Source organism: Plecotus auritus (assembly GCF_963455305.1).
Source record: "Plecotus auritus genome assembly, chromosome: 5".
NCBI classification, from domain to species: Eukaryota; Metazoa; Chordata; class Mammalia; order Chiroptera; family Vespertilionidae; genus Plecotus; species Plecotus auritus.
Window position 1 is genome coordinate 110,831,713 of NC_137776.1, and position 18,692 is coordinate 110,850,404.

The 18,692-nt window shown below is 44.4% G+C and overlaps 1 protein-coding gene across 1 annotated transcript; it reads right to left on the reverse strand.

Moving 5' to 3' along the window:
- Window positions 1-8,695: 8,695 nt before the first annotated feature.
- On the reverse strand, window positions 8,696-13,482 carry LOC308248295 (spermatogenesis-associated protein 31A1-like; the record flags this gene model as incomplete). The annotated part of the gene is made up of 2 exons (XM_080668286.1): window positions 8,696-8,726; window positions 9,872-13,482. The coding sequence occupies 2 exons, from the start codon at window positions 13,480-13,482 to the stop codon at window positions 8,696-8,698; spliced, it is 3,642 nt and encodes a 1,213-aa protein (XP_080524412.1).
- Between the last annotated feature and the right edge of the window lie 5,210 nt (window positions 13,483-18,692).

The window sequence follows — 18,692 nt, forward strand, 5'->3', positions numbered from 1 at the left end:
AGGGATATTGGCCTGTAATTCTCTTTCATTGTGTTGTCTTTATCTGGTTTTGGTATTAGGGTGATGCTGGCTTCATAGAATGAGCTTGGAAGTATTCCTTCATCTTGAATGTTTTTGGAGTAGTCTGAGGAGGATAGGTTTTAGTTCTTTCTTGAATGTTTGGTAAAACTCCCCTCTGAAGCTGTCTGGGCCTGGGCTTTTGTTTGCCGGAAGCTTTTTGATGACTGCTTCAATTTCTTCCATAGTTATTGGCCTATTGAGATTTTTAGAATCTTCCTGAGTGAGTTTTGGAAGGTTGTATTTTTCTAGGAATGTGTCCATTTCCTCTAGGTTGTCTAGTTTGTTAGAATAGAGTTGTTCATCGTATTTTTAAACAATCCTTTGTATTTCTGTGGGTTCTGTTGTTATTTCACTTCTTTCATTTCTGATTTTGTTTATTTGGGTCCTCTTTCTTTGCTTCTTGGTGAACTTGGCTAGAGGTTCATCAATCTTGTTTATCCTTTCAAAGAACCAGCTCTTGGTTTTGTTGATCTTTTGTATTATTTTTTTTGGTCTCTATGTCATTCATTTCTGCTCTGATCTTTATTATTTCCTTCCTTCTGCTCACTGTGGGCTTTTCTTGTTGCTCTCTTTCTAATTCTTTGAGTTGTTGAGTTATATGATTACCATTTTTTCTTGTTTTTTTGAGGTAGGCCTGTAGAGCTATAAACTTCCCTCTCAGGACTGCTTTCATTGTGTCCCATAGGATTTGCAATGTTGTGTTTTTATTGTCATTAGTCTCCAGGATGTTTTTAATTTCTTCTTTGATCTCATTGATAACCCAATCATTGTTTAGTAGCATGCTATTCAGCTTCCAAGTGTTTGAATTTTTTGGAATGTTTTTATTGTAGTTTATTTCTAATATTATACCATTGTGGTCTGAAAAAATGCTTGATATGATTTCAATCTTTTTGAATTTGGGGAAACTTTGCTGTGACCCGATATGTGGTCTATTTTTGAAAATGTCCCATGTGCACTTGAAAAGAACGTATATTCCGTGGCTTTGGGGTGAAATGCTCTGAAGATGTTAATTAGGTCCATCTGATCTAGTGTGTCATTTAGAATTGCTGTTTCTTTGCTGATTTTTTGTCTAGAGAATTTATCCAGTGATGTCAGTGGTGTATTAAAGTCTCCTACTATGATGGTAATGTTGTCAATCTCTCCCTTGTTATCTTCCAGGAGATTTTTTATGTATTGGGTGCTCCTGTATTGGGTGCATATATGTTTACCAGAGTTATATCTTCTTGTTGAATTGCTCCCTTTAGTATTATGTAGTGGCCTTCCTTATCTCTTATTATGGCCTTTACTTTGATGTCTATTTTATCAGATGTAAGTATCGCAACCCCAGCTTTTTTCTCATTTCCATTTGCCTGAAAAATGTTTTTCCATCCCTTTACTCTCAGTCTGTGTGAATCCTTTGCTCTGAGGTGGGTCTCTTGTAGACAGCAAATATATGGGTCGTCTCTTGTTCCTTTGTTACCCTCTTTCTCTCTTCTGTTGAATGTTGTTGACTTTCTGTAGTGTTGTGCTTCAATTCCTCTCCATGTTTATATGGTGTGTGTGTATATTCCTTAATTTACTGCTGTATTTACATATGATCTTCCTACTCTTACATTTTAACCTTTGTAGAAACTTTAATGTTGGTTGATTCACTGCTTTTATTATGTGTTTTCCTTTGTCAATGAGAATATTTTCTTTGCGATATTTTCTTATTCATATTTTTTATTTTCCTTCTTCTTCTTAAAAAAGTCCCTTTAATATTTCTTGTAAATTCTTCAGTATTTTCTTGGCTGGCATATTCTTTATCTTTCATTTGATTATATATGGTAGCCTTACTGAGTATAGTAACCTTGGTTTAAGGTTCTTACTTTTCATCACTTTGAACATTTGGTGCCAATGCCTTCTGACCTGCAAAGTTTCTGTTGGGAAATCAGCTAACAGTCTTATGGGAGGGAGCTCCTTTTTACATAACAAATTGTTTTTCTCTTGCTGCTTTTCATGTTCTCTCTTTGTCTTTAACTTTTGCCATTTTATTTATGAGGTTTCTTGGTGTGGGCCTCTTTGGGTTCATCTTTTTAAAAATATATATTTTTATTGATTTCAGAGAGGAAGGGAGAGGAAGAGAGAGATAGAAACATCAATGATGAGAGAGAATTATTGATTGGGTGTATCCTGCATGTCCCCTGTTGGTGGTCGAGCCTGCAACCTGGGCATGTGCCCTTGACCAGAATCAAACCCAGGACCCTTCAGTCCTCAGGCCGATGCTCTATCCACTGAGCCAAACCAGCTAGGGTGGGTTCATCTTGTTTAGGACTCTCTGTGCTTCCTGGACTTGTATGTTTATTTCCTTCACCAGTTTAGGGAAGCTTTCCATCACTATTACTGCAAGTACATTTCAATCACTTGCTCTGTCTCTTCTCCCTCTTTTACCCTTGGACAACACTTGATTTGTCCCAAACATTCGTGAAACTACCCACTTAAAATTTATTTTATTTTATTTTGGATTCCTTTTTCTTCTTGCTGTTCTGATTGGGTGTTTTTTACTACCTTGACTTATAAATTGTTGATTTGATCCTCCATTTCATCTAATCTGCTCTTGATTGACTCCAGTATTCTTCATTTCAGTGTATGTACCCTTCATTTCTGACTGGTTCTTTATTATATTTTCTATCTCCTTTTTGTATATTTCCTATCTCTTTGTTAAAGTTCTCACTGATATAATCTGTTCTTCCCCTAAGTTCATTCAGCATCCTTATAACCAGTGTTTTTAACTCTGTATCCCATAAGTTGCTTGACTTCATTTTATTGAGTTCTTTTCTGGAAATTTGTCCTGTTCTTTCATTTGGGACATATTTCTTTGTCTCCTCATTTTGGTTGCCTCCCTGTGTTTGTTTCTATGTATTGGGTAGACCTGCTATGTTTCCCAGTCTTGGCAGAGTGGCTTTATGTGGTAGGTGTCCTGTGAGGTCCAGTGGCACAGTCTCCCTGATTTTCCAAGCAGGTGCCCCAGCAATGTACCATTGTGGATTTTGTGTGCTCTCCTGCTCTAGTTGCACCCTGATTGCTGTTGGCACATCAGTTGGTGAGACTGACCCTCAGGTTTACTGGTTATAAAGACTGGTCATCACTACAGCAGTCAGCTGTTGTGCGGAGCCTGACCTTGTGAGCAGGATTCGTTTTAGCATGGCTGGTGACTGCCAATTTCACCCTTTTGGTGCTTTCTTTCTGGCACTAGTTGGGTGGTGCTTTGGTGTGGTCTCAAGATATCCACCAGGTATGTAGAATTCTCATATAACATAAATAACACAGAAAATTTTTTTCTACTGGAAACATTTTTGTTCTTGGGTTGAAACTTCACAAAGGTTGTTAGGTGAACATGGGATAAGAGTAAAATTGGACAGTGTTTTTGCACATATTACTAAAAAAATTTTTTAATAGAACACCCCATCCAAACGGTCATAGAGGAATGATGTTTACCTAGTCTGAATTTTCCATAACAGTGCTGATTTAAAACACTAAGTATTTAACTTTTGATTAGAAAATCTGGTTACAGACCAGCTGGTGTGGATCAGTGAATGGGTGTTGACTTATGAACCAGGAGGTCACAGTTTGATTCCCAGTCAGGGCACATGCCCAGGTTGTGGGTTCAATCCCTGGTGCTGGAAGCAGCTGATCAATGATTCCCTGTCATCATTAATGTTTCTATCTCTCTCTCCATCTCCCTTCCTTTCTGAAATCAATAAAAATATAGTTACAATAACTATAGAGTACATATTTCCAGTGAAAAAATACAGTATTTATTTACTTAATTTTAAAAAAATATATTTTTATTGAGAATAAAATAGAGGGGAAGAGAGATAGAAACATCAATGATGAGAATCATCAATCCCCTGCCTCCTTCATGCCCCACACTGGGGACTGAGCCCACAACCTGGGCATGTGCCCTGACCAGGAATTGAACCGTGATCTCCTGGTTCATAGGTCAATGCTCAACCACTGAGTCACACCAGCTGGGCAAGAAAATACAGTATTTATATCCAGTTATGAGATGTGAAAATAAAGTATCAAGAATCCAGGCTATAGGAAAGCATCACACATCATCTCTACCCTGGGTTTGGCTTTCCATCCAATCTCCTCGTCTTTTCACGACCCAAAGAAACCCCCAACACTTTCTCTCTAATGAAGATGTTTCCATATTCTCCTTAACTACTTTCCCTCTCACACTTGGTGATGTTTCAATTGGCTTAGCTTGAGTCAACTGCCCATCCATCCACTGGGGTAGCAGAGGGTGTTTAAATTAAGAATGCCACCAAGACTGCACACAAGGTAAAATAACTCCTCCCAAAGCAACAAAGGAATGGATACCAGTGGCCAAAGGATGCAAACTCTTTGGCTTGGCATAAATGGCCCGTCATAACAAGGCACCACATAACTGAATCCTCTCCTACCTCCTCTCTCTTTATACCCGCCCAGCAGTTGCATGTGCCACCCTCTATGCCATTTACTTACTTTTGTACTATCATTCCCTACACTTTGCTTGGTCCCCTCCAGTTCAAATTTCAAGACCCTGTTCAGTTATCATCTCTTTAAAAAGTCTTTTCTGACAACATTCTTCCTCCCTTGCTTCCCCTCCAGGTTGGATGCCCTTCTCACATGCTCCCATACTACCCATAGTTACCATATATTCAAATTTTCTGTGAACTTTCTTTCTCCCTAAAGGCAGGGCAATGTCTAACTTACCTCACTAATGCTCGATGTTTGATGGAGCAGCAAGTATACTAGTATTTAGATTTTCCAGTTCTTCATGATTTAGTCTAGAAAGATTATATATTTCTAGGAACTTATTCATATTTTCTAGGTTATTAAATTTGGTGACATATACTCTTTCATAATATTCTAGTATGATCCTTTGTGTACCTGTGATGTCTGTGGTGACTTCTCTCTCATTTCTGATTTTGTTTATATTGGTCTTTTCCCTTTTTTCTTTAGTGAGTCTAGTCAGGGGGTTATCAATTTTATTAATTTTTTCAAAGGACCAGCTCTTTGTTTTATTGATTTTTTTTTGTATAGCCTTTTTGTTCTCTATTTTATTTAATTCTGCTCTAATTTTTATTATTTCCTTTCTTCTTTTGGGTTGTTAAAAGATAAACTTCTTTTTCTAGTTCTTTAAGATGTCATGTTAGGTTGTTTACTTGGGATTTCTCTTGTTTCCTGAGGTAGGCCTGTAATGATATAAACTTCCCTCTTACTGCTATCACTGAATCCCACTTGTCTCTATATATCTTTTATTCTTAACTTTAATTCAAACGATGAAAGAATAATCACTTATTTGAACCCCATTAAGATAGTCAACTTGGAAAAGATATTTTCCTCTATGAACTTTCCCTCAGTTGATCCCATTTTGTTCTGATTAATAAACTTAACAAGCATATGTTGCACTGTAAAAAAGATCCGGTGGAATGTTAGATGATACCATGACCATATTCCATCATTTTATGATTCAGTGACTTAAGGGAGTAGAAAAATTGATAGTTATACACTTGTTATTATGGAGAACTGACAGCAGGATTACTTTTCATTGAAATAAATAGGCCAAAACAGCCCTGGTGTCAGCCCTGCTCCCCTTAGAGAAAGGCCCGAGGCCGTCCTCCCGATGGAGCCTCTGGGAGACTTACCCAGTGACACACACTTGACAACTGTCATTAAAAGAGATTTTACCAAGGCAAGGGCACCTGGCTGCCTGTTAGCAGTGAGAAATATGGAGTCTCCTCTGAGTGCACCCTTTAGAAAGTGCTGGGTACGTATGTGAGGCCTGTTATTATTTCTTACAATACAAAGGTTGATGGAATGACACTGCCTTCCGTTCAGATGGTAAGCAGCCCTTCCTCAGCATGAGGCTGTAGGTGTCTCAGTGTGGCCTCAGTGATATGTTTTGTAACATTTCAACATCCTTTTAAGCATGCGTCCTTTTCAGCTCTGTAATTGTTACACAATGCATGCTGTCTTAGAAAATACGCATTTCATAGAATTATTTGAAAATAAAATCCTAATAGGTCATCCTTTTAAGTACGTTAGCTGAACTTCAGGACTGTAATTTCCTGGAACATGTGCAATATTTTCTGAGGGCATTGCTTCATTTTAAGGAATAACATGCTTTACAAGTATAATTTTGCCAGATGATATAAGAATATTGCCAGGAATATGACTTATTTGTAAAAAATGCTCATGACTGTTAGTTTGTTAAAAAATAAAACCACCACCACAAATCTGGTGCGAGCTGTTAATGTGTAAGATGCTGTGCTAGCAAGCTAGCCTCCTGGGAGGCGAGTGTGAAGTCCAGAGGCCTTGTTCCTGGTTTCTTTCATTCCTAGAGTCTATCTGTTGTGCACTGTTATGATGTCCCAAAGTAAACAAGTCACGTCAAATTCAGGTCTTGTCCCTAACAGAGTAAAAATGTGACAGTGACAGCATCTGGCTGGACAGTAACTGAAACCGGATGAAAGATATTTTCTCTCATTGGAGACTGACAATGTTTTAGTTGTTTTTAAAATTTGCAATTCTCCAACTAATGAAAACCCGTGGAACAATTAATTTTACAAATCTACAGAGGGAATTTGTAATTTCGTGTTCAGAGGCAATGATACTACAAAAGAACAAAAATTCCCAAGCATTCCCCCAAGCAGACACCCCCACTTAGTGTAATACTAATAAGTGTCTCGAGGACCTCAAGGGGGCACAGCTGATACCTCTTTGGTGCTGCCAGTTCGCTAAGGGGTTCATATGCCCTAGGCAGGACACAGTGATGCTCAGGATCCTGGCACATGGATGTGAGGTCTGTGCCAAGTCTCTGTGGGGCAGTGGGAGTCTGTGTCCTGTCTCTACAGGAAGTCTCTCTGTGAGGTCTTTCTGTGAGGTATCTCTGTGGCCACATGTGGCCCCTGTGTATTGTCTCTGGGTGAGGTCTGTGTTGGAGGCATCTTTGGGAAGTCTCTGTGACATTTGTGTGGGGTTTTAGTATGAGGTCTCTGTGGAGAGTGTCTGCCAGTCGTCTTGTGGGAGGTCTCTGTTGTGTGGTATCTCTGAGGTCTCTGTGTGTTGCCTTTGGGGAGGTGTCTCTGAGGTCTTTGTTGTCTCTGTTGGGCAGTATCTCTGGAGAGAATCTCTGTAATATCTTGTGAGAGAGGTCTCTGTGGAGAGAGTCTCTGTGATGTCTCTGTGTCTCTCTGTTGGGCAGTGTCTCTGAGGTCTCTGTGTATCTTTCTGTTGGGAGGTGTCTCTGCATGTCATCTCCGTGAGAGAGGTCTCTGTGGAGAGGTCTCTCTGTCTCTCTGCTGGGAGATGTCTTTGTGTCAGAGGTCCCTGTGTGGGCCTCTCCATAGTTGGCCTCCTGCACCTTATGGAAGACTGAGCAGCAGCAGATGGGCAGAGGGACTTGCTCCTTCCTTTCTCTCATTTCTCCAGCATCCCAGTCTGTGGCACTTCTGACAGGAACGTGGGGTCCACGTCCAGCTTTCCCCACTCCAAGAACTCACCTCTCTGTGCTCCTGAGAGCACCCAGCAGCAGACAGGCTCAAGGTCCTGAGCTCCTGAGGGTACAAGGCACTCTCTGCCCTGGGTCTCACCCTTCCTACAGGTCCTGGCTTAGCTGTCACTGCTGCACCCATCCTCACAGCCACTCCAGAGAAATTGCTGTCTTCCTGCTTTAGGTATGGTTGGGGGTGGGGAGGGGCAGCTGCACTAGGAGCAGAGCATAAAGTGACTCCATCTCTCCTGGGCTGCAGCCCCCATTCTGGGCAGGTCACTTCTACCTTCCCGTGTGCCAAGTTCTGTCTGATGGCCTCTTCTGCCTGGCTCTGGGGTAAGCGAGATTGGAGCCAGGTAAGACTTATGTGATGGCAGCTGGTCTCAGCCTTCTGAGTCTCCATCTCTCCCCTGGAACGGGCTTAGTTCATATGTTTCTGTGAAGGTTACCATACTGGGAGTGACATCCTGAATTCCCTCGTCCTGGCTTTCCACAGGTTGTTAATCATCCTTTCTAGAATTCAGGAGGTGAGGGTGTGTGAGCTTATTAACTACTAGAGGCCCAGTGCACGAAATTCGTGCATGGGTACAGTCCCTTGTCCTGGCCTGCAATCAGGGCCATTTTCTCTGGCTACTGGCAGCTGGCTCCGCCCCCCTTCATCACTGCCCTCCCCCCCCCCCACCAGTTCCCCGATGGCCCAAATCGGAGCCTGCCAGCTGGGGACGGGGTGGGGGTGGGGAGGGACCAAGAGATTGGCCAGCAGTCTCTGATCTGGCGATCAAGTCCTGTGGGCTGGGGGCAGCTCCTGTGTTGAGCGTCTGCCCCCTGGTGGTCAGTGCACATCATAGCTACCAGTTGTTCCGCTGTTTCGTTGATTTGCATATTACCCTTTTATTATATAGGATTGTGAGGACATTAACCCTGCGTTTCACTTTTACGAGTTTGGCCCTAGAGGTGGCTTCTTTAGGTCTGTGGTCTGGGAGCTGGAGCAGGTGAAGACCTGGGGTGCGGCCCTTCGCCCCCACCCCCAGGCTGGTAGATGGCGGTGGGACCTCAGGGCTCCTCGGTCACTGCACATTTATGAACACTCTGTGCCACTTTGCCTTCTTTCTTGGATCCAACCTTTTCCATTCTTTACCCACATTCTGCCCGAGGTTCATCATATCTGTCAGAAAGGGACCACACACAGTCACGCTCCATTCCATCCAGCAGAACTCCTTCCCTATGATTTACATAGAGGGAGGCAGGTGACCCGTGGCCATGGCCATTCACTCATCTGGGGCAGAGTGAACTCAGCCTTCAGCAGACTCCCTGTTGCTGCCACCTATCCACACCAAGTGAGGAGTACCTTCCTCACTGGGCTCTAAGTGTGGGAAAGGCAGGGTGGGGGAGGGTGAGATATATTTTATCCAGGCTAAGCTAAGAGGGGTTCACAGGGCCATCTCCACCTCAGCCTTCATCAGGGAGAGAAGGAGTCTTAAGGGCAGATGTTATCAATTCCCCCAAGAGCTTGCTTCTGAACTCAGGGCCCAGCAACCTCCACACCACTACACCCACCCCCTAAATTTCCATCCACTTTGCTCTGACACTTTCTGGAGCCTGAGTGGGAATGTCCAGCCCTGTGATGTCCCTGTAAACCTGTCCCCTACAGCTGCATAAAGTTCAAAGTAGAGCGGAAGCAGGAGAAAGATGGGTTGAACCAGATCCTGGGGTGGGTCTTTATGGGTTTTTCTCTTGTTTTAGAGTTTTTGCTGTGTAATGACATATTGTGAAAACACACGGTGCAATGAAAGAACTTGAGATAAGCTTACAATGCCACAGTCAGTCTCCCTCTTTGTCCCTCCCTTCTAGAAGCCAAAGTGCACACCGAGCACACCACAGACAGAAGCCACTGCACCAACTCTTAGGAGGAAACAAACATATATTGAGGAAAATTAAATATTTTGAATGTGTTGAGAAATGGGCTCATTTTTTTCATGGAGACATGTTTATGGTTGACCAGACAAGACACCCACCCGAAAAAGACAGTGCCTCGGGCAGTGTTGATGGTGGCCTAGGGCACCTGGCCCCTTTGGCCCATGCTGGCAGGATCTGACTGAAGACAAAGTCGTCTTGGAGGCCAGGAATGTGAGGCGACTCAGGCCCAAGGGCTCATTATTGAATTTGTTGCTTTTCAAGGACTCTGTCTGTCTGACTTGCCCTTCCCTAGTGGAACAACTCTGATTGGAGTTGGCCTGGTGATTGCAGGCTGTATGACTCATCAATATCCCTTTCTCTGGATAGAAAGGAAGCCTGCGGTAGCAAAAATACCCACACACTGGGGTTTGGGGTTCCTGTTTGTGCTCATTTAGCGCTGTGGTACGAAGTCCCTGGTGAATTTTTTCCTCTAGAATCTGTCCTACAGTTGTTATGAGTGTCTGAGCCTCAGGGATCTTGGGGTTCATAATTGATATGCCTTTGACTGGTCCTTGGCTCTGGGCAGTGGCTGAATTGAGCTTGTAGTCTAGCAGAGCATCCTGACCTTTGAGTTTTTTATTGGGGAAAATCCCCTGAAAAAAGAGCCTCATTCTTTGTCTGAAGAAACTTTCTGGAGGACCCTGTTTCTTCTCTGGCCCCAGTTGGAGGTATTGCCTCCCAACAGAGTCTACTGTTTCACTAGCCTTGGCAGAGGGGCTCATTTGAATGGCTTGAGAGGTCCCCAATTTTTCTGGCCCTTCTGCATGCCTTCCTGGAATGTCCTCTCTCTTGTAGGTAGGGACGAACATTTCTCTTTGATTCTTCCACGAGTCCTGCATATATGATATTCTGGGTTCCTGCTTCCCTTGGCTGCTCCTTTGGGGTGTCTTAAGGCCACGTACCACATGGGATGCTAGCCTGACTCCAGGGGGCACTCTCTGGGAGTGGCGATGGTGAACCTGAGAAGCCAAGTTGTCTGCAGCAAGGGGCATGTGTGTGGGACAGTCTTGAGGTTGGTTCTTTGACGGTACCTGCACTTTGGACTTAAGTTCATTAATGACCTCTTTGTTAAGGCATGGCTCTCCTGGTTCTTGGAGAAAAGATGTTCTAGGGACTAGGGAGTCGCTATTGGTCCCTGGAGATTTTACACTCCTCAAATGTGCATTGATGTTTTGGGATGTTGTCTGTACATTGGTTCCCAACTCTGGTTGAAGAGCAGGGGACACATTGGCCTCCATTGTCTCCTTGACCTCTTTGGCCCTCAAAGATTGGGATATTAAGTTCATCACCAGCATTGCTACCCCATTGAAGGGCTCTTGTGAGGCCCCACCCCTACATTTCCCTCTTGGATCATTCCTGGACATTGCTGAACTTGGACTGAAATCTAGACTATCCCTCTCAGCCCACTCCGCAGTCTTACTCTTCCAGGTGAGTGTGAGAGACTGAGAAGGTGGTCTAACCTCCTGTCTAGTCAGAGATGCCTTTGAAGGACCATGGTCAACACCAGGTGGGGTCCCTCCCAGAGCACTCTGCATTTCCTCACACACACGTGAGGGGGCAAGGAGAGACCTTGCCAGGGTGGGAACTGAGTCTTCTGTTTTCACTTTCTCTCCTGGACAGGCCTGAGGTGGTTTTCCTGGGAACTCAACAAACTTGACTATCGAGTAGGCCCCAGATACACAGGTGGATGAGGGGGGAAAGGGGAACTCCAGAATGGGTGAGGCTTGAGCCCTTTTCAACTTAATGAGACTCATGGGCTTGAGGACCTTAAGGGGCAGGCCCCACCGGTGCTTCACCCAAAACTTTGTAATATGTGCTTCTAGCACCTTTTGAGTGTCAGTATCGAGAAAGAAGACCCTGTGAGAGGCATTCATGCAGGGTTCCCAATCCTTTAAAATTCCCAGATTTTTGGTTTCCATGTGAGTGTCAGCCTGGTTGACAGCAAGCCAGGGTCCATGCACACTCATCAGGCTCTTGCTCATCTGTCCCAACTTGCTGCCCAAGTGGCCTTTTAGCGTGTTTTCTAGATTTTTGTCTAAGTTCCTCAGTAAATCACTTCCGGAGTCCCTTCTCAAAAGCATCACGTCACTTTCTGACTCCTCAGAGACTACCCTCTGAAACGTCACTAGGGAGCTTTCTGAGCCCCTGGAGAGATCTTTTGGGACCTTTCCTGTATCGTGGCTTAGCTGAAGCCCCACGTTCTGTGCATCGTTGCTGCTTTCATCTGTGAGTGAAGAGGGCTGTGAAGGTTCATGCTTGTCCTTTGCCTGGCATGTCCCTGGTAATTCGCTCTGATGTTGCTCTAGTTTGGGAGGTTCTTGGATCTTGGGGGACATCTCCCAGCTGTGTTGCATATGCCAGTTTTGGAGATGTAGCTCCAGTTGCTTCCGGGGCTCAGGAGTGATTGGAAAATTTTCAGGAAGGGTGCTGTCCTTGGGAAGGTTGGAAGTGAAGATACTGAAGACTTCCTGAGATTTTTTGACTACAGAGGCTAAATCCCACCCACTTTCTACTTGCTTCTGCAACAAGGGCCTTTCTGGATGTTGAATCTCAATTGGGATTAAAAATTGTGGCTTATTCTGGGCTGTCGGGCATGATATTCCACAGCTTCTAATCTGAGGTGGAGAAGAAGGTGGTAGGGTTGGTAGAGAGGATCGGGTCTGGACCTGAGTCAGAGGTGGGGGCTGTAATTGAAGCATGGTTGGAAGCAAGGGTGGAGATGGGAACTCCAAGTGAGACATGGGCTGGGAATGGGAAAGCAGTGGAGGTATTGTAGCCTGCAGTTGAACTGGGCAGGCATTCGAGATGCCATTGAATAAGAAAGGTGGAGGCTGTAGTGTAGAAGAGCCCTTAGATGTCCAGGCAGTAGCCTCCAGGGATTCGCTGTGCAGCGAGGGGAGACCCCAAAAAAGCTGGCTATAGAGCTGCAGAGGGCTATGTAGTTGTTCTTGTTCATCCTTCATGCTCCAGAAGGGTTGGGGGGTTGTGGTGTCCTGCTCAGCACCCAGTGATTTCCATGTATTCCCCGAAGAGTGCAGGTGGTAGTTTGGGTTCATTTGTTTTGGATATAATGCATCTTTTTCATTTTTTTTCAAAATCTTTACATTGATTATCTTTGTGATATGTATCTCCAGGAGATTCTGCTCATCAGCCTTTGCCTGTCTGTCTGGGGGGTCTTCCTGGAACGAGGCCTCTGGTGGGTGGTGGGACAGGTGCTCTTGCCGGGTGGTGGGTGGTGGGACAGGTGCTTTTGCTGGGTGGTGGGACAGGTGCTCTTGCTGGGACTCCCACTGTGATGAGGCTGAGAGGCACAAGGTTTTGGTAGCCGCCTGCCACCAGGACAGGGCTGAAATGGGACAGCTTGAGTGGCCAAGGCCTGAGATGGCTGGGGTGGGAGAAGCTGACCGAGGTGTGTGTGGACATGAGCTCTGTGAGATGGGGCCCAGTGTCAGTGCCACTGAGTCACACTGGGGAAGAGTCAGAGTGGAGGCTGGTGGTGGTGAGGCAGAGGAGGCTGTGGGAGGTGGAGGGTAGGCCCCTGAATCAGGGGGAAACGAGGGGGGATGGGAAAGTGCAAGTGGCTGGGGTGAAAGGTCGTCCAGGGGAAGGAAAGGCTCTGGTGGCCGAGAGGCACTCAAGGATGAGTGGGAATGAAGGGAGACTGAGGAGGTGGTCGGTCCTGGTGACAAGGTGGAGGCCAGAGGTAACGGGCACTCAGTCACAGGAGCCAGAGAAGCCGAGGGGGGCATGGTGGGAGCAGCATCTTCCACAGGCTTCCCACAGGGCCTGTTGGCTCCAGCAGGCACTGCTTTGCTGACCTCACCAGAGGGGTCTTGACAGGAGTGCTGACGAAAGCCGCCCTGTTCAGGGGGCCTCCCCAGGTGGCTGCAGGAGATGTAGGCACAGGCTGCAGCCAGGAGCAGGCGGGCAGGCCAGGCGGGGTGGGTACCTCCATGGTCCTTCATGGTCCTGACACTGACTTCCCAGTGCCCCTGCTGTCCCTCACCCCAGGGCCATAGCCACACCCTGTCCCATGGCCCTTCCCAGGTCAGTGCCAGGAGGCCTAAGGTGACATCATAGGTTCGGGAGGGAAGAGGACCCTGGAGAGAAGGGGAAGATTCTTACCTTCCAAGAAGATTAATTAGGCCCCGAGCCTTTTCCAGTTCTTGCAGGCACTCTCTGCAGGCTGGAAATCAGGAGACTGGGTCACATGGTGGAGCAGGGCCAGGGGGTCACATGGTGGAGCAGGGCCAGAGGGTCTTACAGGAGGCTGAGTGCCATGGCCCTTTAAGAGTGACACCCTGGAGAGCTGACTCAGGAGCCCAAGCATCAGGGTCAAGGCCACATGACCCCTGACAGCGATGGCAAAGCTCAGGACAGGTAGTGCTTTGACATTTACAAAGTGTTTCCACATCCACTACCCGCTGCGGCCCTCCCTACGTCCCTGTGGGGGAGAAAGGGCAGGGGCACCTGGGAGGGATCTGAGCAAAGGTAAACAGCACACCCACAGCTGGACCTGGGAGTCCCAGCTCCCAGTCTGGCACTACTGGTTCACAACAACCCCAATGCCCCTCCTGGGACCCCCTGCTAGGGAAGCACCCACTTCCAGGCCCCGAGGCTTCGTTCCCAGCGCGGGATCTGGGAAGCATCTGCCTTCTGCCTCCTTCCAGGAGCCTCCCGAGGGCTCTGCTTCCTGAGAGACAGCTCTGCCGCTGGCATCCTCGGGGATCTGCCTGGCCTCAGGGACAGTGCAGATGGAGGCAAAGTCTCAGGCAGGGCTGAGTGAGGGCAGAAGCTCACCTTTCAAAGCTCCATTTTTCTTCCTGCAACTTCTCCTCCTTGGATCCACTGAATGCTGAGAGACAAGAAAAAAGGAGGGGCTGGGACTCCATTCTTACTCTCCTCTCTAGACAAGCGATGGATGCTCAGGGCTGGTGAACAATATGACTTTCTACATTATCTCTGTTTCTTCCTTTTTTACTTATTATTATATTTTTTAGTATCAGAGTTTCTTTAATACTAAAATATTATGTGGATTCTTAGCTTTATTGTTTCTTCTCCAAAAGTGTTCAGAAATTCATGGTACAGTGAGTATTTTATGATAGAAATAAAAACATGTTGATTTAAAAGCTGTTTTTTTTTTTTACTTTTTTTAAAAATTATATTTACAGGGGTGACATTAGACCACATGATCATATAGGTTTCAGATGTAGGTTTCTATGTTACAAGATCTGTATATTGGACCGTATGTCCACCACCCAGTCAAATCTTCTCCTGTCACTTTATGTTAGGACTCCCTTCTCCCCCAAGCCCCTTCCCTCTGGCAACCACCACATTGCTGTTTGTGTTCACGAGTTTCAGTTTTATATCCCACATATGAGTGAAATCATACAGTTCTTAGCATTTTCTGACTGACTTATTTCACTTAGCATAATATTCTCAAGGCCCATCTATGTTGCTGCAAACAGCTCTATTTCATTCTTTCTTATGGCTGAGTAGTGTTCCACTGTGTATATGTACCACATCTTCTTTATCCAGTCTTCTATTGCAGGACACTTTGGTTGTTTCCATGTCTTATCTACTGTGAATAATGCTACAGTAAACATAGGGATGTATATATCTTTGCAAATACATGATTTCGAGTTTTTGGGTATATACCCAGGAGTGGGATTGCTGGGTCATATGGTAGCTATATTCTTAATTTTTTGAGGAATTGCCAGACTGCATAGTGGTTGTACCAGTCTACATTCCAACCAGCAGTGAATGAGGGTTCCCTTTTTCCCAACAACCTCTCCAACACTTGTTATTGCTTGTCTTATTGATAATGGCCACTCTAACAAGTGTAAGGTGGTATCTCATAATTTTGATTTGTATTTCTCGAATTGCTAGTGAGGTTGAACATCTTTTCATATATCTATTGGCTGTCTGTAAGTCTTCTTGGGAGAGGTGTATTTTCAGGTCCTCTGTTCACTTTTGATTGGGTTGTTTGTTTGGTGTTGAGTTTTATGAGTTCTTTTATATATTTTGGAAATCAAACCTTTGTTGGTGCTACTGTTTCCAAAGATCATGTCGGATCTGATTGGCTGCTTCTTTTGCTGTGCAGAAGCTTTTTAGTTTGATATAGTCTTATTCATTTATTTTTGCCTTTACTTCCCCTGCCTTTGGGATGAAGTTCATAAATTTTCTTTATAACCAAGGTCCATAAGTTTGGTGCCTAAATTTTCTTCTATGTAACTTATTGTTTCAGGTTTCATGGGTCATGCTCAACCACTGAGCTACACCAGCCAGGCTGTGATTATATTTTGATTTGTTTCTCCCTTTAGCCCTGTAATTGTTTTATATATATTGCTGTTCCCTGGTTGGGTGCATATATATTAAGAAGTGTTATGTTTTCTTGACATAGTGTCCCCTTTATCATTATAAAATGTCCATCTTTGTCCCTTGTTATCTTTAAATCTATTTTGTCAGATGTAAGTATGGGTACACCCACTTCTCTGTGGATGTTATTTGCTTGGAGCATCATTTTCCACACTTTTACTTTGAATCTACCTTTGTCTTTGCAACTTAGATGTGTCTCTTGTAGGCAGCATGTGGTGGTTGTTTTTTTAATCCACTCTGCTACTCTGTGCCTCTTTAATGGTAAGTAAGACCATTTACATCTTCAGTAATTACTGATGTATGAGGATTTCCTATAGCCATTTTTATCTTTTGTGCCTCTACTGTTCTGTGCCTCTATTGCTTCTTTTCCTTTGTGTTCCTATTTGTTGTTTTTGTTTGGTGGTACTTCTTTCCTCTGTTACCTCTTTTTTTAACTTATGGTTTGAGGATTTTTGTGTGTGATTACCATTAGGTTTATAAAAAAATAAAGTTGTATATATACAATAGATTATTTTCTTTTGAGTGCATCTGACCTTCATCCTACTTTGAAGTTCAGAGCTATATCCTTTACCCCTTTATGTTTTGTTGCCACTAATTATCCCTGTTTATGCTGTAAGTTTTTTTGATGATCTGACTTGTAGTGTTGTGACCTTATGTTCTTTGTGTCAGGTCAAATTACTCCCTTGAGTATTTCTTGCAATAGAGGTTTTCTGGTGATAAAATCCCTCAGCTTTTGTATGTCGGGGAATGTCTTTATTTCTCCTTCATTTTTTATTTTAATTTAATAAATCTTTATTGTTCAGATTATTACAATTGTTTCTCCTTTTTCCCCCCATAGCTCCCCTCCACCCAGTTCCCACACCACCCTTTGCCCTTACCTCCCCCCACATTGTCCTCATCCATAGGTGTACGATTTTTGTCCAGTCTCTTCATGAACCCCCCATACCCCTTTCCCCCTGAGAATTATCAGTCCACTCCCTTTCTATGCCCCTGATTCTATTATATTCACCAGATTATTCTGTCCCTCAGGTTTTTAATTCACTTGATTTTTAGGTTCACTTGTTGATAGATATGTATTTGTTGTTCAAAATTTTTATCTTTACTTTTTTCTTCTTCCTCTTCTTAAAGAATACCTTTCAGCATTTCATATAATACTGGTTTGGTGGTGATGAACTCCTTTAGCTTTTTCTTATCTGTGAAGCTCTTTATCTGACCTTCCATTCTGAATAATAGCTTTGCTGGGTAGAGTAGTCTTGGTTGTAGGTTCTTGCTATTCATCACTTTGAATATTTCTTGCCACTCCCTTCTGGCCTGCATAGTTTCTGTTGAGAAATCAGCTGACAATCATATGGGTGCTCTCTTGTAGGTAATTAACTGTTTTTTTCTTGCTGCTTTTATTTTTATTTTTATTTTTTAAAATATATATTTTATTGATTTTTACAGAGAGGAAGGGAGAGGGATAGAGTTAGAAACATCTATGAGAGAGAAACATCGATCAGCTGCCTCCTGCACACCCCCACTGGGGATGTGCCTGCAACCAAGGTACATGCCCTTGACCGGAATCGAACCTGGGACCCTTCAGTCTGTAGGCTGACGCTCTATCCACTGAGCCAAACCAGTTATGGCTCTTGCTGCTTTTAATATTCTCTCTTTGTCTTTTGCTCTTGGCATTTTAATTATGATGTGTGTTGGTGTGGTCCTCTTTGGATTCCTTTTGTTTGGGTTTCTGTGCGCTTCCTGGACTTGTAAGTCTATTTCCTTCACCAGGTGGGGGAAGTTTTCGGTCATTATTTCTTCAAATAGGTTTTCAGTATCTTGCTCTCTCTCTTCTTCTGGCACCCCCATAATTCTGATGTTGGTACGCTTGAAGTTGTCCCAGAGGCTTCTTACACTATCTTCAACTTTTTGGATTCTTTTTTCTTTTTTTTTTGCTTTTCCAGTTGAGTGTTGTTTGCTTCTTTGTATTTCAAATCTTTGACTTGATTCTTGCGTTCCTCTAGTCTGCTGTTGGGTCTCTGTATAATATTTTTTATTTCAGTCAGTGTATGTTTAATTTCTAGTTGGTCCTTTTTCATATCTTCGAGGGTCTCATTATATTTATCAGCCTTTTCTAGGATATTCTTGAAGAGCCTTATAACCGTGGTTTTGAATTCTATATCCAGTCGTTTTTTTTCCTCCATTTCTTTTGTTTGTGATCTGTTTCTTCGTCTCCCCATTTTTCACTGCTTCCCTGAGTTGGTAGAGTAGCTTTGTGTGCTAGGTTTCCTATATGGCCCAGTGGGTCGGCCTCCCCAGTTAACCTGAGGTGGATACTCTTGGTGCACCCCTTTGTGGATTGTGTGTACAGCCTTGTTGTAGTTAAGTCTTGATTGTTGTTGGTATCACTGGGAGGAACTGACCCATAGGCCTGTTGGCTGTGAGGATCAGCTGTGTCTACACTGGGAGATTTTCGGTGCTGGAGACAGCCTTATAGGATTAGCCTTGCCAGATTGCAAAAGCCTCTGTGCTCAGCTTGGAAGGGGTGGAGTCTCAGGGTGGGGCAGACAGTCTTGGCTTCCCGTCAGCCCTGCCCTTGCGCACGAGTCTCCAGACCTCTGCCTTCCGCGGTTCCCGAGTTTCCGCCTTACAGTCCAGATTTCCCCTGTAAAAGCATGGGTCCCCAGGGGCTCACCTGGAACTGCGGTTCAGTGCATTTGGAACTGGGGTTCAGTGCAGTCAGGAGCTTCCGACTCCCTTCCGCTAGGGATAGCCTGTGGTAACCTCTGCAGTCAGTCTTTGTGCACACTCGCGCCTCCAG